The sequence below is a fragment of the Ceratotherium simum genome, chromosome 12, assembly GCF_057802395.1.
Source record: "Ceratotherium simum simum isolate JZ-2026a chromosome 12, ASM5780239v1, whole genome shotgun sequence".
NCBI classification, from domain to species: Eukaryota; Metazoa; Chordata; class Mammalia; order Perissodactyla; family Rhinocerotidae; genus Ceratotherium; species Ceratotherium simum.
The window spans coordinates 35,463,835-35,486,311 of NC_141911.1; the positions used below are offsets into that span (position 1 = coordinate 35,463,835).

A 22,477-nucleotide genomic window follows, 5' to 3' on the forward strand; every position below is an offset into this window, starting at 1 on the left:
GAGATACGGTTTATAAAATATAAATATGTGGTTTTACTGGAATGTCCGAAGTATCTGCATAGTCTTTTTTATTACTAGGTATTTCAACATCTGGAATGCTGCCTGCTGAATTCAGGTTTTATTATAGAAAGTAGTAACAGGCTATTTACAGAAATAATTGGGAATTGATGAATAAGAATGTTAAATAACAAAATAAAATTCTTAGTAGAAATGTTTAGTAGAATGTTTTATTCAATGGTGGGCTGCTCTATAATAGTGGTAGGAGTGTATCATCTGTTAGCTGCATCCCAGCTGAATTATGTTGACTTGGAAGGTGATTCATTCGTTCAGAAAATATTTATTGAGCACCTACTATGTGTCAGCCCCCTACAAGCACAGAAATACTTGGCACTCTCTGGTGTCAAGGAGACTTACAGTCTAATTGATAGGACAGAAATTAAATTAGTAATTAGAATATTAGATAAGTAGCTAGTAGGAGTGTGTGCACATTGCTTCAAGAGCAACAGGGAGCGATAGCAACAGTCTGGATGAGATCAAGAGAGATTTTTCCAGAGGACAGAGATGGCTGAGCTAAGTCTTAAAGAATGAGAAGGAGGCAATCACATAGAGAAAGAGAATAGAAAAAATAGGAAAAGAAAACAACATATACAAAGCCAATATGACACATTACATCTCCCATTATAGAGTATGAAAGGGACAGTGGCATGGGATGAGACTGGAAACATAGGTAGGAACTAAATTACTGTTATTATTAATCTTAATTATGAGTAGTTGGTAACATTTGTTAAATGCTTACTTATCCTCAGCCAGACACTATGTTAAGTCTTTTATGTATATGCTGTAATCATAACATCAAACACTTACTGATGGCTTACTATGGGTCAAGAACTGTTCTAAGTGTTTTATATTATCTCATTTAATCTTTACAACAACCCAGTAAAATACCCACTATTATTATCACCATTTTTCGTTGAGAAAACTAAGGCACAAAAGGTTAAGTAACTTGCCCAAAGTCACTCAACTAATATGTGATAAAGCTAAGATTTGAACAGAGGCAGTCTGATTCTGGTGTCTGCCCACTTAACCCCATGCCATGGTGTCAGCCCCTGATAAGAAATTTGGATAGAAGGATTTTAACTAGAGAAGTTACATAGTCAAATTTGCAACTTTAGGATTGAAATCTCCTTGCAAGTCCGGGTGTGTTTAACCTCTCCAAAGAACAATGAAGGCTGCTGGCTAATGTTTATAATTTTTGGTCATTGTAGGACATTTTTGTTCTCAGTATAGTTTTGCAGCAGAGGTGAAGAAAAACTGCTTAAAGGCAGGAACACTTTCTGTTTTTCACTGATTCTTTCTAGTACATTGCCTAGGTTAAGTCCCCTTTAAGATAACCTGAGGCCAAATGTGTTAATAATTATTGAAATCGACTAATGGGTACATGGGGATTCATTATCCTATTCCATAATAAAAATTTAACATAATAAACAAATTTTAAAAACATATCACCTGGAACCAGAACTCTGGCAAAGGAGAGTTCATTAAAAAACTGTTTAGGCATTTCGTAGAGTTCATTAAGCTACCCTGTTACCAATCCACCTTCCTGAAGTTTATACCTGTATGTTTCCTGTGATTTCAAACCTCAGTTATGCCTCTAAATTTTCTATTGCTCTATACAGAAGGCTGAAGGGAAAAGTTATAAACAAAATTACTGGAGGGGTTTTTCAAATCACACATATTCCCTCAGGATTTCTCACTTGGTCCTAAGAATCACTGCTATAATGAGATGCTGGAGTGTTGTCATATCTCTCAGGTGTGTTGGGGGCTGAAGAAATGAGAATTACTGCCTTCAGTGACATCTTTCAGAACTTTCTTGAAAGACTCTTTCAGTCTCTTTGTAATAGCAGATAACAGCCTTTACTTATCACTCCCCATCCTCCCTCTCCCCCCTATTTTGTCCTTATCAAGAACTGTGTTCATCTCTTGAGCTTGATTTTGTCCCCAGAACAACCCTACATGAAGCATAAGAGTCTGGGCGAGCTTGCAATATAATAGGTACTTAGTAAACTCTTTTGTTGTATGAATACTATATGCAAGGTACTGTTCTACCTGCTGCATACCACTAAAATATATGATATTCTGACCCTTATCATATAGTTGCAGAGACAGACTAGTAATTTATTAAAAGTTAAATAACATTACAAGGAAGCCAGAATCAAGTGTGTAATCAGCAGTATGAACAAGCTGTGAGATTTGGGAAATATTACACCCGACAAGGTGGAACTCAGGCAGGGTTTTCTAGAGAGGAGTAAGACTTAGAAAATTGAAGATGAGAGTAACCATTCTAGGAGGGGCAGTGGCATAAGAGAAAATGTAAGGCAGAAATGGCTGGTTATATTTGTGTAAGAAAACTAGCCTGACTGAAAAGGAGCCCTGTATAAGGGAATTGGATGAGGGAATAAAAGTTAGAGAGGTAGGAAGACCTTTATTGCCTAGCATTAGACCTTTGTCTTTTAAGTACTGGGGATCAATTGAAGACATTTGATCAGGGGAATATTGCATAAAGGAGAGTTTGGGAAAACCCAGTTCTGTAGGATATGCTGAAGGAAGAAATTAAATGGAGAAAAACAGTAAAGAGACTATTACAATCCTCAATACCTGAAATTACAAGGGACCTGGATTCAGAAAGGAGTGATGAATAGGAAACTCTGCAAAAGAAGTGACGGGTTTAGTGACTGATTATATATTGAAAGAAAGAGATAAAATTTACAAATGTCAGTAAGATTCTGAGCATAAAAAAAAATCAAAAGAGGGGTCTAACCCTTGACTGAGGATTGCTAGAATAAAATTAATTTTTCCAGATTTTTGATATGTTAATTTTAAGCATGCTGAGACATACACGTAGTATACATAGATGGCCATCAGGCAAAGGTGTAAATGGACACCTCATAGAAATCAACAATCCTCTAGTTTTAGATTTGGAAATCCTTCAAATAGAAGTGAGGTTTGAAGTCATGACAGTAGAAAAAATTTCCAGGACAGAAAGTTTCGATGGAGAAAATTGGAGTGCGGAAAGAGAATTTGCAATGATGAGTTCATTTATGGATGAGAAAGAAGCATAGAAGTTACCCAAGACAGAGAATAAAGGAGTAGGTTAGAGAACCAGGCTAATGTAAGGCCATGGAAGCCACCAAAGAGAGAATGTTGGAGAAACTAGGTTTTGATCAACAATGAAAATTGCTTCAGAGATCAAGAGGAATGAAAAATGGCAGGTGAGTTTTAGAAACAATGAGAAAAATCTAGAATTATCAGCTATATCAAGTGTGACTATAAAGATTTGAGATTATAGTCATTACCTTACAATCTTACCATAATTTTCACAGTTGAAAATTATGTATTTCTATTATGTATTTTTATTACCAACAACTAAAGGTTAGTCAAGAAATAAAGCATTTGTGTCTAAGAATTCTACAATCTTTTTAGATGTCTTAAGGACTTGGAAAGAAAATTATTATTTAACATATGTGGGAAAATATAGCTTTTATTCTGTCATTGAGACAGAATAATCAGACCAACAATATTACCTGACTTGAAAAAGCCTTTTCCTCAGAGAGGTCAGTGATGTGCAAATTCTATTAAAATTTTAAGACTTTTAAAAGTGTTAAAAAGAGGAGATTGGTATTTTTGAAAGTTGTCTCATCATCCATGTCCTTTTCATTTCAAAACAATGTTAAGTGCAAAGCAGGATGTGTAGTATTAAGACTAGTTACATTAAATTTATATCTATAATAAAGATTTATATGTAGTAATGTCATTATTCTTAGTTTCTCTATAGTAGTTGGTATTATTGACCATTCTCTCTCTGGGACTCTCATTTTATGGCTTCCTTATCACCTTATCCTGCTCTCCCACCCTTGACTCCCCCTCCTCTGTCTTCTTCATTACTTCTTCATGTCATACCCTAAATACGAGTATTTCCCAAGGTTCAGCTCTAGGTCCTTTTGTGTGTATGTCCATGTATTTTCTTCCTGGAGCTTAACCAGGGGGTTACAAACTGTGCTCCAGAGTCCTCAGATTTCTCAGAATTGTCTCAGGAGCTGCTGAGGAAGCTTATTAAGGATGGCTTGCCCCCCTTTAAAGTAGAACAGCCCTATCTCTATGTTTTTTATATATTGAGGTTTCATGTAAGATTTCATTTGAAAAAGGAAGTCATTTCTGCTGCTTAAAAATATGCACATATATACAATGAGAGGGAAAGATCAAAAACCATTGACAAATTTCTCTTGTATAAATGACACCCAATCAACACCTCTGATCTTTCATCTGAGAGCCAGTCTTGGGTTTTCTTTTGTGCATTGGACATCTCAACCTGGACAGATGGCTGTCACTATCACTTCAGATTCCACATCTGACATAAAATTTACTGTCTTTTTCCTGCCAAACTACTTCTTCCTAACAGAAACTTGTATTTCCATTCATTGCTTTACTACTCTCTAAAATATGCAAGTTCAAAAGGAAAGAATTAGTTTTGTCTTTTCTGTTTTCTTCATTGCTCAAAGTTATCAGTCCCTAAGACCTGTTGATTTTTCCTTAGGTCTTGGTTCACATATACATCCCTTTCTTTCAAATACCACAGCTTCCATAAGGATTGAGGTATGCAATCCCTTATGTTTTGGACTCTTCTCTGAAACTCCAAAGAGGTGTCTGTCTCTAGGCACTTGGTCCTGTGGTATATTTTGAAATCCTGAGCCAGATTTCAGTTTCCTAAGATAGTGTGTTCATCATTATCATCATCAACTCCTCAAGCATTTCTTCCTTCCTTGTTTTAGCTGTGTTAGATGGGAATCACGCTGAGCCCTAAACCTAATAATAATAATGCCTTTTATTTAGTGCTTTGTATGTGCTAGGTGCTGTGCTAAGCACTTTATTATTTTATTTAATTTTCCAAACGATTCTATGAGCTAGGCTTTATTATTAACTGTGTTTTATAGATGGGGAAACAGAAATTAAGCTACTTGTCCAAAGTCACACAGCAGACAAATGGGAAAGTCAGGATTAGCACTCTGAACCATCTGACACCGTAGGCCAAGCGCAGAAGCTATTTGTTCCCCCTCCCCTCCTTTTAATGGAGGAAAAGGCATGTGGGCAGCAGTCAAGAGAAAGGGGACTGGCTTTGCTAACTGTTCTTAAAACAGACTTAAGGTTCACATTCATAAAGTCAGTCCATAAATCCATATATAATAAAATAGCAGTGCTCCCACTTCCTTCTTTGTGACTACCTCTAGGCTTCAAATGGCCATTTTGCGATATTTTTTCTTCCTCAAGATTGTCCTCAATGTTGATCATAAATTGATTTCACCTCATAAAAAATATTTTAGATGCTGTTCTGAAATGATCCCAGTCTCTATTCCTCACTTTCTTTGGCTTCTTTTCTTGTTTCTAAAGTCTGGGGCCAGCCTTATCTCCCACTATATAAAACCAGCCCTTGCCTACCATGCTGCTCTGTTAATTGTATCTGAGCATACTTTGTTCACTGTAATAATGATGATGATGATAGAGATACCTTATTAATTCATTCATTAGATTGTAAGCTCATGGTTTTTTGGTGCTCTTTCTTATCCCTAGGCCCTAGCATAGTACCTAACAGATAAGGAGGAAGGATAGCTTAATGATTGAGAGTGTGAGCTTTAGAATCAGACTGCTTGGGTGCAAATTTTGAGTCTGCCATTTAATTACTGTGTGACCTTGGACAAGATATTTAAGTTCTTTTTGCATTATTTTCCTTATCTATGAAATGGATATAGTAAATTAACCACATCATACAGTTTAAAGATTAAATGATATAAGACAGTAAATCACTTAGAAAAGTTCCTGGCAAACAGTAAGTACTAAATAAATATTTGTTATTGTTGTTGTTAGCAGCCCTGAATGAATATTTGTTGGCTTCATGTTGAGGGTCTAATCTGTACTAAGTACTTTACTATATTTTTTACATATATATCATTCAATCCTTAGTATAACACTATGAGGTGGGTACTATTATCCATGTTTTACAGCAGAGAAAATTGAAACTTAGAGAGGTTAACTAACTTACCCTAGATCACATAGCTTATAAGTGGTATGCATTCAGCATTTGAATATGGTCTGTTTAACTTCAAAACTCATGCTGCTTCTACCATATCACCTAGCTTTCAGAAAGGTACTTTCCAATCTTTTCTGCCTAAGCAAGTCATGGAGCATTTCTTGAACTTATTGGACTGACTGCATCGAACTGTTATTCAACCATCCAAGTACATTTGCCCTGCTTCCTATATTAGGAATATATTCTTCAAGGGCAGAAATGTTGAGACCTACTACTGCTGTGTACGTAGTTAATGATTATTGAATGCACGAATGAATGAATGCTATCACTGTTTCTTACAAGGTCATTGTAAAGGACTACTAGTGGTATCCTCATCAAATAAAAAAAAGAAATTAATACTGGATAATGATTATATTTCCTTGTTTATGATTTATTAATTGCCTACAGTCCTGCAGAACATATAAAAATTGAAGATCTGTTTTATTAGGGATTAAAAAAATATCATGATGAACATTTATGCTCTTATGAATTTGAGAAATTTTCTTAATCCTTTTAGCCTGAAAGTTAAGAATACTGACTATTGTGGGGATGTTGAAGTAGCCTTTATATGTCTTTGCTTTCTTCTCTCCCCTCACACATAGTGTAGCATTTATTCATTCACCCAATTTAGGGATCTAACAGTGAAGAAGATAGATAAGGTCCTTGCTCTCATGGTACTTGTATTTTAGAGGGAAGAGACAGGCATAAACAAGTAAGCAAATAAAATAATTACAGATAGTGATAGCATCTGGCATTTAGTAGTTCCCCATGATGAGGGAGTTATTGGTGATTGGGAAGTGAGTTTCTGTGCTAGATGTACAGGAAGAGCCATGGTAGAGGGGTGCATGCACACGTTTGGAAAGGGCACACACATATGTTTCTTATGTTTAGTTAGTCCCTAGTTGAACTGTCTCATGCTTGGATGCAACACATGGCTTTTACTTTGTTGTTTAGCTACCTAGGTTCAAAGAGACTGTCAACAATAATGTTCCTCCTATGGCAAAAGTAATAGCATCAAGCCATTTTCATAGGTGCTATGTTTCTTTTTTCCTTCTTTCTATTTCCCAGATGAAATGGGGCCTAGAATCAAAACAGCAATAGGTTTCCTCTATACCTGTAAAAGATTAGCTTTAGTCATCAGGGATGATGCAAGCAGGAAAAAAAATGCAAGAAAACAGAGATGAAGCCAAAAAGGACAATTTCTGATTGTAATAGCTGGTTTCTGTTTCATATCACTGAGCAAGACGAGAAAGTTTTGCAGGGTTTTATAGGAACAGTTTCCACAGTACTAAAAGATGACCTCACCCTCAATGCCCTTGCCAGGTGCTTAGCCCCACTGTGAAAACACAAGATTGATTTTCAACATGAAACAAGCCAGAAGTTTGGAATGACATTTTCAGGTGACAGTTGTTGGTTCTATTGCCTCTAATTAGCACCTCTTAACCCTCAAACTTGCCCATGCCTTTTTCAGGCTGTTGAAGCTCAAATCCGAAGTTTTGGACAGACGCCTTCTCAACTACTCATAGAGCCCCATCCTCCCAGAGGTTCTGCCATGCAAGTGGTAAGTAGTGCTTTCACTCTTCTCATTTCTTGCCTCTCTTTAAGACCGTGCTTTACATTCATAAGTCTTTTCTTGTACTTGAGATTCTCGACCACATCTGGACCTGTTCTTCTTATGCAATGTTTGTTAACCTGCTAACAACCAGCAAATATTATTGCCTGCTATCCTGGAGTCTTTAGGAAGGTCAACATTGCTCCAGAATATTTCATCCCTTCATATTTTGTGTTGCAGAATTAAAAGGTCCATAATTGTCACATATCCTCACTGTAGGATAAAGACTTCAGACATAGGATTGATAAGTTTTCTGGTTTGCTCCTGTGAGTTTCTAGATTAGTTTTGCTATTGTGTTTATTCTTTACATCCCAATATATTTTCCAATTTGGGAATTTTAAAACTAATCTTAATGCATAGGATACTGTTACTAAGGGTCAGGGACCTCAGGGAGAAAAAAATGATGACTTGGTATACCAAACCACTCAAAGCTTAGTGGTATAAAACAGTGATTTCTATTTCTTGTGATTCTGAGGGTTAGCTGGGCATTTCTTCTGCTCTTTTCACCTTGGCTCCCTCATGCACTGCTGCGGGGTGGGTTGAAATGGCTTGACCTCTCTTTCTATGTGGTCTTTCATCATCAAAGAAGTTAGCCCAGGCCACTCCCATGGTAGGACCAGTGTTCCAAGAGAACACTTCTACAAGAATTCCTTTTTTTTTTTTTTTTTTGCTGGGAAAGACTGAGCTAACATCTGTTGCCAGTCTTACTCTTTTTTTGCTTGAGGAAGATTAGCCCTGAACATCCATACCAGTCTTCCTCTACTTTGTATGTGGGTCACTGCCACAGCATGGCTGACAAGTGGTGTAGGTCTGCACCTGGGATCTGAACCCACAAACTCAGGCTGCCAAAGTGGAGTGCACCGAACTTTAACCACTACATCATGAGGCAGCCCCTCTACAAGACTTCTTGAAGCTTGCTTTTGAACTCACGCAACATCATTTAGGCCATATTCTATTAGTCAAAGCAAGTCAGAGGCCAGCCCAGAATCATGAGTAGGGAAATAGACTTGAGCTACAAAATAATGTGGTTGTTCTTTTTTTTTTTAAACTATTCTCCCCATCTTTTTTTTTTTTTTGAGGAAGATTGGCCCTGAGCTAACATCTGTTGCCAATCTTCCTCCTTTTTTCCTTTTTTCTTCCCAAAGCCCCAGTAGATAGTTGTATGTCATAGTTGTACACCCTTCTAGTTGCTGTCTGTGGGACACCACCTCAGCATGGCTTGATGAGCAGTGCGTAGGTCCGCCCCCAGGATCCAAACTGGGAGAACCCTGGGCCGCCGAAGCGGAGCCCGTGAACTTAACCACTATGCCACCGGGCTGGTCCCTGGTTGTTCTTCTTTAATAGTTCTTGACATTTCAGGTGGGAAATTCTTCAATTATAAAAAAAATTCAGTAACAAATATTGAATTGCATGATAAAAATAATTTCTTTAAGGAACAGACTATAGGCATTATATGTTTTTCTTTAATTGTCCCTCAATAAAACAGGTTGCTCATTACTGTTTTAAATTAAGAACAGGGAATATAAAATCTGTTTCCATAAATATAATGAATAATTTAAGATAGATTCTAATTTCATGCTGTGGCTTAGAGATGGTAGAATTTTGACAGGTACTGAGAAGGAGAGAGTAGCAGCTGAAGGCCAGGAGATAGAAATGTAGCCTTATCTACGTCTAGCTCTCTTTCTCTTTTTTTCTCTCTTCCCATCTCACCTTTTTCTTTGTGTCTTTTCCCCTTTTGCCCTCTTTGTCATCTTCTTTCGTTTTCCCAGCCTTTTTTCCCTTATTTCTCTAGTTATATGACTTAGCAATCATAATAAACCGAAGCATTTTAAAAATTATTTGCATCACCTTTTCCCCTGTGTTTTTAAACTGGTGAAATCAGATTTAAATGAACATAAAGGGTAACTTTAGTGAGCAGGAGACTACACAAAAAGCAAATGTTTAGTAAGAACAATGGAAGATAATGCCATAAAATTGTAAGAATGATTTACGTTTGGAGTTTCGAATTAGTTTTGGTAATAGCTTGTCAGTGAGACTCAGTCTGCTGACTAATGGAAGCACCTCCACTGCTCCATTGACTTTCTACCTGGATCACTGCACAGCCTGGTCACTGGGGCAAAGAGGGAGTTCCTACTGCCAAGCCTCTCTCCATGGCCAAAGGATTATTGGTTCATCGAGGCAGATCAGCTTTACTATCCATAGGGTGGGAAGGCTGGGAAGGCACATGTTCATATGAGGAGGGAAGACTGTCTTTCCTATTATCTTTATGCTCTGAATTGAATACCTGAACTCCTTTTCAGACTTGTGCAAATTGTGTTTTTCATCTTACACATATGTGGGTGGGAAAGAAAGGTGTGTTAGAAAGAAACCAGAGTTGTCAACGTGTGCACTTAATCTAGGAAAAGTGAATGCAATTTGGCTAGCAGTTTCCTACTTCTGCTCAGACTTGGCTTGCAAAGACACTTGGGATTAGATGAGGGTTTGTTTCTCTTATCCCTATGTTACCAGTTGTCCTGCTCATTTACAGCTGGTGCCATCACTGTAGACTAGCGCAATATGTTGGGGTGTGCTGCTGCTTATTTCTAGTGCTCCCTGTTCCATACTTATTAGCCAAGGATATGAGGGAGCTCCCAAGAGAGTTTCCTGCTGCTTGCCTGCATTGGGAGCTCTCGGCAAGATAGAATGTGTAGGAACACACTGGGGGACAGCTTGTTGGAAGAAGCAGTGGACAGTTCTGGATATGGTGTCTGTGGCTTTCTGTGGAAAGTGGCTTGTCCTTGCTATGTGGCTAAGAGTTGGCCCACTAGAGTCACTATGTAAACAAGACATTCTTCCTACACATTAGAGATTTTTCTGTGTTTTTTTAAGGGTATAAACATTGGAATTATTCAGTTTGAGTCTAATTGTATTTACAGTATGAGCTGTTAAGCTCAAAAATATGTATTAACTTCCTTTCAGTGAGACTTTATGATGTACGTTGTACTATGACTTTCTCGGAGTTTATAAATTGACTTTAGTAAATATTATTTTTAAAAAACTACATAATTGAAAAATAAGGCTTGGTACTCTGAAATGACATTCATTTCCTTTTCCCAAGACTCCTTCAAAGCTAGCTTATAGGATATTTTGTTTGTTGTCGCTCATTGTTTCTCATTTTTACTCAATATCACAGACTTCCTTAAACCTGTACAAAAGGTTCTTTGTGTGACAAAGATTACTTATTGATATCTGAGGTTTTAAAAATCAAAGGCGCAAATGTTTATTAATTGTTTTTACTACCATTCAGATGAGTTCCCCCATCAACCATCAGTGCACTCCACCACACACACACACACACACACAAACATACATACATATACATGAATATAGCAGAAATTAAAGCCACCTCGTGCTGCGTTAAGTGCATGAGCCATAATATACACCAGGTGTAGTAATTAGCAGGCACACGAAGGCTGCCTATTTGTCTGGTTTTGCTGCTGTTGCTGTATCCCCCTGTGTTTTCACACCATCAGATTGTTGGATTTAATTGAGGCCACATCAGATGAGGCATTACTGACACCTTTAATTGAATGAGCATCCAGGGAGGATTAACTCATAATATTGATTGGCTTTTAGCCACTTGCTCAGAAGGGTGTCTGGGTAGCTTATTAGTTGCCTTTATTTACACCTTTATGCAAAGAGTGCAAATAGGAATTCTTAGTGCAATATGTTTTTCTAAGTACTCTTAATAACTTTTTTAAAAGGACTGATAATAAAAATGCAAATGTATTTAATTTTTTATTAGCAGTTCTGAATAAATATGTGTTAAATATATGTGCATACACATTTACATATACCTGGTGTTTTGAAATACAGCAGTGGGAAAGCAGCCAGAAGCACTTTATCAAAGTGTTTCAATTCTGAATGATACTAATCAGCTATTAGAAAATAGACATGGTAGAAGAGAATTGCTGAAAATGTACAGTGCAATTACTGTATGATAGCATACTACCACAAAGTATAAATAAAGCCAATAAATCAGAGTAGTGTTATGTATGTCTTGGATTATGACATATGGGTTGTAGGAATGTTCTAAATCCTTAGTAGTCTTCAAGATTTATTTTGTTGCTAGTTATTAGAACAGACAGTGTTTTGTTTAACATTTTAAATTACTTTCCGCTTTTCAAAGGAGAAATCAAAAGTCTTGAGCTTTAGTTTTTTTTACCAAGAAGGAGGAGGGGGCATCTAGGTATTTTTCTTTGTCCTTAGCTACAGCAGAAAGCAGTGGCATTTGCATTATAATATGGCAGTGTTTATGACTTGGTACACTATATAAATATATTGTTTTTACAAGTACATTTAATTATACATTGCTTTGAAACACCTTTATAATTAAGTTTGTATATTACATTCATAAGTTATTTCTCTACTGTAATAATACATGCATGCTGTATAACTATTGTTTGTAAATATATTTATTTTAATTCTATATTTAGTTGTCAAAATCTTCATATTGACTCAACACGACTTTTGATGCTTTTTGGAGATTACTTTGGTTGCTTTTGTGCCTATTACCTATTCTCATTCTTTTCTTTTTGTACTTGACACAAAATAGCAATTGGACTGGTTTAATGTGATCCCCAATACTTTGTCTTTTTAGAATCTAAATCAAATCATTCTTTTAGTTCTTCATGGAGTGGGGAAGAGAGCTAATAAAATTTATGGATTTTTAAAGTGTTTCCGTTAATGTATTCTACTTGAGTCACCAAAAATTTCAACTAATGACATTACATGAAAAACAAGCAAATCCTAATTGCTGTGTCTATAAGCCTTTCTGCTCATTGTGCTCTCACTTGCAACTGGTGTTAATATGATCTTCCTCCTCTTTTCCTGCACCCTCTCTCTTTCTTGTCTTTCTTTGTCTTTTCCTTCTTGTATATTTGGGTCTTGTCATGCCCACTCAACAGTATCTCCTCCTGCAGAGTCCATTGATGTTCACAGACCAAGCCCAGCAGGATGTTATCATGGTCCTAAAGTTCCCCTCCAACTCCCCTGTCACTCACGTGGCAGCCAACACCCAGCCTGGTTTGGCAACTCCTGCTGTGATCACAGTCACTGCTAACAGGCTATTTGCTGTGAACAAGTGGCACAACCTTCCTGGTAAGTAAAGAAGTATCATGATAAGGCATAGTAACTGCTGAACACTGTATAAAGATACTGTACTATCCACTTAAATATATTATTTCTCAACATTTAAGCTTTTTTATTTTCAAGCATTAGACTGAATCAAAATGTTTAATTGTTTGAAAGGCTTAAAGAAGTCCCAACTGAGGCACATAATACCAATATTAAAACATAAACTATTCTTTGGCATCTGGTGGTTTGTTATTCCTTGGAGATAAATATTGTTTCTATTGTAATATTTTAATATAGTGATATTCTATATTGTGTCCATAAATAGTATGTAGTTATTTATAGAATGTTCCCCTTTTTTCCACTTCCATTCATCAGTAAATACTTCTGATTGTCTACTACATACCTTTTTGTACATGACATGGTAGTGTCTCTTGTGGATGATAGAAAAAAGAACACAAATTACACAGCCAAAATACTGCAAACCCCTAAGTAAATTCTTTTCTTCCATTAAGTGCTGAATAGTTATGGTAACTAACAGCAAGATACTGAAATAACCATTAGAATCATAAACCATCCAAGTTTGAAGAGACAGGAGAGTTCATCTAGTCCAGCCCCACATTTACCAGTGAAAATACTGAGCCCCAGGGAGCTTGCCTTATTCAGTATCACATATGGCCAGTCAGTGGCAGAGCCAAGTTTGAACCCAAGTTTTCTGACTCAAGTTTTGTGATCACCCCTCTGTGATTTATTACCTCTAATTAGAAGAGGAATGTTGGGATCTGGCTTTAGCACTGTTCTTTTTGGCCACTAGTTAGAAATTCTTTTTTTAAGAAGGAAAATCTTTTAAAGTACTGGAGATTATAGGCTTTTTTTCCAAGCCATTGTTTTAAGTAGGAAATTTTAAAAGATAGATTTTAATAGTCTGTTAACTTGTTGTTAAATCTGTAAAGTGTGCATAAAGCCCTGCTCATTATAATACCTGAAATGGTTGCAAAAATATAAATTCTTGAACAAGGGCTTCATGCCAAATTAAATGCAAGAGCTTTTAGAATGGAACAGAATTGAATTGGACATTCAAACAAAAACTTGATGCACTGACTACACTCAATAAGGTACTCATCATGAAGAATCTGTGGTTGGTATCAGAATTTATTAAATATAGCCATTTTCCTGGCCATTAGAAATGAAATAAATGCCTATATTTGATTAGATAATAGATTTCAGAAAAAGTAGAGAAGATAAAAATTGAGGCAGGTATATAATATCTCTTTCATTAGGTCTTGGTATCCCTTTTTCTTCAAATGAACTTAGATCTCACAGAGATAAATGTGTATGTAAATGACATATTTTGGGACTAAAGATTATAATTTGATTAACGAATATGATTTTTGGATTCTCTAAATACCAACTCGTTAGAAGAAAAACATGCTGGTGTTGTGTTCTATCAGATACACTAGAGGATTTACCTACTCTGTGCGCAGTTACCCTTAGAGCTTGGCAGAAGCACCAGTGTGCATGGCATCAGGGCCACCACAAATGATGCTTATCCTAGGTGGCTGTTTGTGGCAGCTCTGTGAACTTCTTCAGTTTACACAGAGTGACAGTATATGTGAGGAGAGACAAACCTTTTCAACTGCTAGAAAGCCCTGACCACTCTCCGCCCCCTATGTTTAGTTTAGCCTCTAGCTCAGCAGGAACTGAGCTGGCTCAACCAAAGGGCTGCTAGGTCTCCAGCTGACATTCAAGTTGTTAGGCACACTTCCTAAGCACTGATGACTGAGCTCCTGACACTCCCCTTTTGAACAACCCATTTCCCTGACTAGAAGGCTTGCTTTCCTTAGTACTTGGTTGTCAGGTATTCTTTCCCTACTTCCAATTTTTCTATGGATATGTAAAGTGATTTAGGGGTAGCGTCCCTCTGCTGGAGTACCACTTATGGTGCATCCAACTGTTCCCAGCCCAAGCTCCCCTTTCTCTGAGATAAGAGCTTGGAGGACTGCGTATGTTTTGTTAATTCCTTGCCTATAATTCTCCCCAGTGAGCCTTCTTTGTGTCCGTACCTTGTGTCACTAGTGGTTTTTGTCTCCACCCTCTGGCTTTACAGTATGACACAGCAACTCTTCACCAGATAAATACAGAGAATGATAACAAATGGTAATACATGGGTGGTTATCTTTCTACAGTATGATCTCCAATTCTGAGCTACACCTACACCTAAAAATATTAAGCATCCATTTTATTATATCTTTGCTTCATTTCAGATATGTTTACATAAATCTGATCTTGCATCCTATCTTGTGCTACCTTCACCTGTCAGTATGCCTTGATTTAAAACAAATGTCAAAAGTCCCTAGCTGTTTTTTTTCAATGAATATCAAATTCATGTTACACTCATTTTTTTCTTTTTTTAACTTAGATTCTGGTTCTTTTCTGAGAATCTATGATTTCCATAGCTTGTTCATTAGACAACCAGCTCCTGTCATTTCTTTCAGTAGTGTCTGAGTCCTGATTTAGAAAAAAAAATCATCTTTATCCTTCCTTCTCATTCAAAGGACCTTGTAGAACTTCTGAAGAAATAAAATAATAGCAGCTAACATTTACAGAGCATTTTCTAGGTTCTAAATACTGTTTTCATCACTTTACATTTATTAACTCACTGAATCCCCTCAACAACCTTAGGATGCATGTTCTCTATTTAGGTTGAACCATATGAAATTGCCATTTTTAGAGGTCAAAATGTCAGGTATTAATAATTTCATATGGTTCAACCTAACCCATTTTACAGATCAGGAAACTGAAACACAGAGGCTACATAACTTGCCCAAGGTCACACAAGCAGTCAGTGGCAGAACTGGGATTTGAGGCATGACCAAAGATAGTTAACCTCCTAAACCTCTTTCACTGACAGTTTGTTTTTAGTGTTTCTATGATCCCAGACTCTCAGAGAGTAGAGAAAAATTCTCAAGGTATTTGAATTCTCTCTTAGTGTTGATTGGCACCAGTATTACTGGAAGTAAATGGCACTGTTGGGTAAATCAGAGGTTATTTTCCCTGATCATTCCCCGTATGTGTCCTGTGATTTCTTTACTGGCAGAGCCAGTAATCATCAAAGACAATACCTTCAGTAAAAAAAAGTGAGTCATATATGGCTTTACTTCTTCAGCTACGTTAATATCTTATACATACTCAACTATAACTTTTAGTGCTAATATTGTACTTAGGTATTTTATCAATATCAGTGATCTAAACATCCTTGAAAAGTTGGTATTTACTACAGGGGAGATCCTGACATAATGAATTTAAAAATAATCTAATGAACTCATTGGAATGTACCCCTTTTTTATTTTCAGCCCCTCAAGGACAGTCAGAAAGATTTCCTAAAATATGATGGTATTAAGCAGAGCTTTAATACCAATACTGACCAAGCAGTACTTTAAATAAAGGGCAGATACTGACCAGGGTGAATGGCTGAGTCATTTGGGGAAAATAATTTGGAAAAGGGCCTAGAATTTAACTATTAGAATTACAAAGCTGAAAAGATCATCTATTCCAAACTCTTCATTTTCGGGTTTATGATTTGCCTGAGGTTGCGTAGCTAGCCAGTGGCAGCTCCTGTTCCCTGGTACACTTCCTCTCTACCTAAAGTCCCTCTACCTTTCACAGGGAAACAGCCAACAAAACCTCTTTTCAGTTACAAAATAAGTGTGCCTGAATCTTTAGAACCATTTTGAGAATTGAACAAACTATTCTTAGTATGGATTGATTTTTGTTACTCATTTGCTTCTCAGAGTATTTTTAAATTGAAACCATGGAAATATTAAATATTAATAAGACTTTTTTTAAAAGCCTCAATCAAATCTTTAAGAAAATATTTCAGCCAAATGCATTTAACTAAAACATTTATCTGCAGATTGCTTTATTTTTATTCAAACTTTCAATTGATTGATTTTAAGTGATGGATGAAACATTAAATGTTCCCTGACTTAGAGCTTTCCCTTTCTCCATCATAAATTGACGTTTTTGTGGATCCTTTGTGCTGCAGCATTCAAAACTGCCTTTTTAAGAAGTAACAAAAAAATAGTATTTGCTACAGTCAGCAGATGGTTGTCACATTTTGTTTTCAGCGCGCTTTACCACTTAATTTTGTTTTGTTGCAGCATCAGAGGTTGCCAGTCAAGCATCTGCTATAGCTTATGGCCTAGGACTGGAGCCACTGCTGATGGCACATGTTCAGAATAGCACTAATCTAAAATAAATGTTTAATAAGCTAGCCATAAAAGCACCTGGATTTTTTTCTTTAAATTTCACAAAACTATATGAGAGATTTGAAGGTTGGCAACAATTCTGCATAAGATTTGACTTAAGCATTTTTATGTAGTTTAGTATATGAAAAATAATCCTTTTTTAAAATCTTTTGTGAATTTCAGCTCATCAAGGTGCTGTACAAGACCAGCCATACCAGCTGCCAGTGGAAATCGATCCTCTCATAGGTCTGTCACTTCCTTCTCTCTTTGCGATTCATTAAGCTCTGTATGGTGGCCCTGAAGTGTAGATTACAGTTGTTTTTCACTTGCTGGTTGCTGGGAATGGAATTTTCCTGATAAACCATTTGCATGCAAATTGGAATGCAATGAGCTGTGGCTATGCTGGTATTTCATCAACTCCCCCTCGTTGGTTTGCCTAATTTGAACAGGCCTAGGACGCATGTCACTGAAAATTAATATGGATGCTGTAATAATGTGTGATTGAGAATGCGCATGAAGTACTGTCAGGATAATATTGGATCTTTTCATCACTCAGACTTGTTGATGAGCAGGAGCGAGGCACGTTATGATGAATTGGTGCACTGGTAATGTGATGGAGCTCCTTTGCTAGGGAAATTTTCATAATAACAGTGGGGTTCTTAGCAGCACTGTGTTGTGAAAAATAAAACTGCAGTGCCAGGGTTTCATCATTAAAGGAGATCAATCCTTTCTTCCTGGACCCTCTGTTCATTCTGAGGGGATTAATGTGCAATTGCAGAGCAGTTTCGAAGTTGAAATATATTGCCCAGCCAATGGCAGTGTTAAGATATTTGTATTCATTTTCCTAGGGTCCTGCAGCCCAATAAATTGCCATTGGAGGTTAAATTTGTTCGGGGGGAAAAAAAAGGGAGGAGACCAGAAAGAACCATTGGGATGAAATGAGCATCTGCGGCAGATGACTTAGAATTTTTAATTGCTGTTATGCTTTTTAAGTAGGTTAGTTGAAATCTCTAGTTTAGCGTTTTTCATCCTTATGGGTGGAAATTTCAAATGTATCTTCACTAAAAATGTTAAGCCTTGACATTGAAGATGCTATTCAATAACTTTTAAAATAAAAAAACTTAATTGCCTAGCTGTAGGAGTATGCTACTAGCATGGATGTTTGCCTTGTAATTTTCTCAAATTTTCTGGCACAAATAAATTTACTAGAATTTTTTTAAGTTTTTAAGTAAAGCATATGAATAAGCTAATTTATTATTTTAAAATTTAAGGTATTCCCTATGTGTATGTCATCTTTTGTCTTTAATACCAGTGTTTCAATAGAGAGCTAAATGGCCCCCATTTGCAGATGTACTATCAAGATGAACTGAAATAACCTTAAGCTCAAAACTAATTCATTTACCTTTTCCCCAAATATAAGCAGAAATCTGAGAAGTAAGTATATGAAGGATAAATACTACTTTGGTTCCTAAATCTCGTTTTGCTTTGAATAGATATGATTTGTCGTATATTTAAAAAAAGAAATTAAATGCTCACTTGGGTAAAGTTTTAACAGTTAAGAAATTAATGAAGCCCATTTTGAAGTCTAGACTCATTGTTTGTCTTAAAACTTGACAATGAATATTCTATCGTATAGAGTCTAGCAGTTTTAACCCTTTAGAACATGCATTGGTAAACTTTTGTAAAGGGCCAGATATTAAATATTTTAGGCTTTGTGGGCCATAGAGTCTCAGACACAACTACTTAACTCTACTGTTATAGCACAAAAACTGCCATAGACAATATATAAACAAATGAGCATTGCTGTGTTCCAATAATACTTTATATACAACACCAGGCAGGGGCCAGATTTGGCCTGTGGGCCATAGTTTTCTTCCCTGCTCTAGATCACTGGTCATTAGACTGTTTAATAATAATTGTTTAAAACCATGTACCTGGGGCTGGTCCCGTGGCTTAGCGGTTAAGTGCATGTGCTCCGCTGCTGGCGGCCCAGGTTCGGATCCTGGGCGAGCACCGATGCACCGCTTGTCCGGCCATGCTGAGGCCGTGTGCCACATACAGCAACTAGAAGGATGTGCAGCTATGACATACAACTATCTACTGGGGCTTTGGGGGAAAAAAAAATGAATAAATAAAATTAAAATTAAAAAAAATAAAAAAACCATGTGCCTTCTCACACATTTTTAAGTTGACATCTGAAAGTTTTCATCACAAATTTAGACAGTTGCAAAGGTTATAATTTCTGGCATAGTGTATAAAATTTTAAATCTATCCAGTGGAATCTAAATATTAAAGTGAATTGATACTTGACATTTTCTGTTTTTAAAAAATGCATAAAAAGACTCTTAACAGTTGAAAATTTTACATTATTCCTTTTTCATCTTGAATTTATATTTTCATTCTACTTTCCTTACACAATTTTATTTTAACTTTTGAAGTTGATTACCCTATTATACTTTTCAGTAATAAAAATATGTATGGAAAACTAAACATATGTATGTAAATTTAAATGTTAAAATTTCCTATGACCATAAGGCTTAGCTTTTTAAAAAATTAATCTGCATTGAGTTATCATTACAAATATTATTAATACACACTATTAAAAATTATAAATTTTAATAAACATTATTAAACATAAAAAACAAACTTTTATTGGAAATACATCTTTAATGAAATTGATGAGGCTTTTCCCCCCTCAATTACCTCATGTGTTCATGGATGTACATTATTTCTTGCTGAATGAGACTGGATTTGTCAACAGTTCTATCCTGTTTTTTTGTTTGTTTGTTTTTTATGCATGGAAGCTCTGAGGAATGTTACATAAGAAAATAGATGGGAAAGGAAAGAGTTTTAACAGTGTCACTCAAATCTTTGAACTCTTTCTGAGTTATGTGACAAAATTCATATAGTGATCTATTATTAAGAATTATTTTTATGGTCTGTCATTAAATGATCATTTTAACAATCTATCATTGAAACTTATTTTTAATGATCTATCAATTGACAGCATGATTACATCCTCCTTCATTGAAAGCAATGAATTGGAAACCACCTGCTCTGCAGAATGATTTGATACCTTAGGCATTCACTTTTCAACATCACATCAGTATTTTGAATTGTCCTTTTATTTGGCTCTCAGGAGATTTTTAAACCCTAAGGTAAAGCATCATAGTAAAAATCTGGATAAGAGAGAAATATGCCTTTTTTAATCTAGTGGAAGAAGAGTATGAGAAAGGGGAGGTAAGAAAGGAAAACTCACAGGAGAGTTCTCAGGCAAAACTGTTTCAGGCAAGAGGACGTATGAAAGTTGAGGAACTAGAAATTGATTCCCTTAAAACCATCTGTGCCTGTGTATCCCTTGGGAAATCTTATACTCCCAGGTGTGTACATGCCCCAGTTTGAAGACTGCTTATCTAGACAAATTTACCTAATTTTCATTAAATAAAAATACTTCTAGTACTGAATCTAAGGAGGTTTACTAGAGAAAACAATGAGATGAAGGAAAGACAGCTCTGAGATAGGTTATATAGTTAGATGGATGGATGGATGGATGGATGGATGGATGGATGGATGGATGGATGGATAGGTGGAGGTTTGCAATGTTAAATTACATGTAAGCACTTTCTTGGAAAATAGTTCATCTGAATGCTGAAACGGCATCAGCCGTTACCCATGGGCACTTTGTGGTCACTCAGTTCAAAATTATGCACATGCACAGATCTGTCGAGCTAGGTCTTCCCAAGACATCATGCCAAAAAAAAAAAGACCAGTGAAAGTTTATATCAGAGGAGCAAAAGTCATATAAACACTGACAAAAATAAACATTTTTATAGTTTTCATGTGGAATCAAGTACTGTAGTAACCAGTATAGAAAATACTACAATAATAGAAAGTACTACATACCTTGTTTTTAATTGCTAGGTTTCTTGGAATTAACAAAACTAAATTGTATCACACAGCTTCACTGCAGTGGGATACTAATGTCTGTCTGTGATACACTATGATACCCATAAAAGCTTTTCTCATCTGCCAGCAACTTCCCTTCGTGTGGAAGAAGGGAGGAAGTGATCCTCAACTAGAATTCTGCCGTTTTTACTATGGCTGTCACTTTCTAGCCCATTAATCCCCCAAAAGTATATGAGGCCTATTATCAAACAGTTACCTAATAATCTTATATGGTTACGTTGAATAGTCACACACTAGCAGAATTTTACGGTATTTCACATGTATATGTACATGTTTGCTATGTTGGGTATGCCATGAGTGCAGGGGATATTTTATTCCTCTGTATTCCCCAGTGGTTCCCAGCACAGAATTGGAGAGTATTTTGAACACTTTTTTCTTCTGTGTTACTCTCTGAGCCTTCTATTAAATTGGCCACATTAACTTGGTTATTACATACAATGATTGTAATGTAGATATTTTTCTATTTTTCATTATCAATAATGCATTTATAGTTTTCTTTCCCAAAAAACTGAAGACTATGGTACAAAGAATGTAATAATCAGATGCAGAAAATTGTTTGTTCTGATTTCTGATACAATCAAATTCCTTTAGCAGTATAAAAACCACTATTTGTATTGGAAAGTTGGTGGTGAAATAAGTCCTAGATCACTAGAAACAAAGCTTTCTATTTGGTTGGCCTCATAATACCAAAAAAGGCATCTCAGTGAAAATTCTTTTTCTGATAATGACATACTTGATAGTGTATTTCTAGAGGATTATTACTCTTCCCCATGTGCTTGATGTCGCTCTGTGTCTGACCTTGTGCCTTGTGACAAACCCCATCTCAGGTGCTCTGTAGCACTTTGAAAACACACTGCCAGACTGTGTTGTTTTATTGCTTACATAAGGAGTAAGAAAGTGGCAGTGTGCTGTGCTTTGCCTTTTTCAATTACAAGTATCTTAAATAAATAGTCATTCTACCCTTTCCTTACATGCAAGTGCAGCTGTAAACAGGGGAAATGGGAGTTCACATCTAGTCAAATTAAAGACCTGTTAAAGCCAAGGTAGTACAAGATGCTGCAATATTTCAAATATATGACATTTAAATTCTAATATCTCTTCCTTGTGACAAAAAGTTAAAGGTAATAGATTGTCACAACATGAATCCGTTCTCATGACGATGGGTGTAATGAGATTGTCAGAAACATAAACCCAACTGTGATGCAATCTGGAGATTGTAATCTAGTTTGGTCCTGCCCAAGAGCTAGAAACCATGTTCTGAGAATTGTATACTATTTTTAAATTGTAGTGTGTTATTATTTCTTTCCTCTAGGCAAAATTTCTTACTGAGGTGTTGGATTTAGCTACCCACATTCTTCCAACATTCGGATGTGTTTTCCTATTTGGTTTTTCAAATATTATTACATTTAAAATTAAAGATCA

At 36.2% G+C, this 22,477-nt stretch overlaps 1 protein-coding gene across 6 annotated transcripts in view; it reads left to right on the forward strand.

Annotated features, from left to right (window-relative positions):
• The window catches only part of LRBA (LPS responsive beige-like anchor protein), a 718,950-nt gene that overhangs the window by 658,769 nt on the left and 37,704 nt on the right, over window positions 1–22,477 (forward strand). For 4 of the 6 annotated variants that reach the window (XM_087437546.1, XM_087437548.1, XM_087437550.1 and 1 more), the window contains exons 49-51: window positions 7,590–7,679; window positions 12,677–12,869; window positions 17,273–17,335. In XM_087437546.1, coding sequence (XP_087293672.1) covers window positions 7,590–7,679; window positions 12,677–12,869; window positions 17,273–17,335 — 346 coding nt within the window. The remainder of the gene's footprint in view (window positions 1–7,589; window positions 7,680–12,676; window positions 12,870–17,272; window positions 17,336–22,477) is intronic. The other 2 variants (XM_087437549.1, XM_014780201.2) reach the window with 1 other exon arrangement.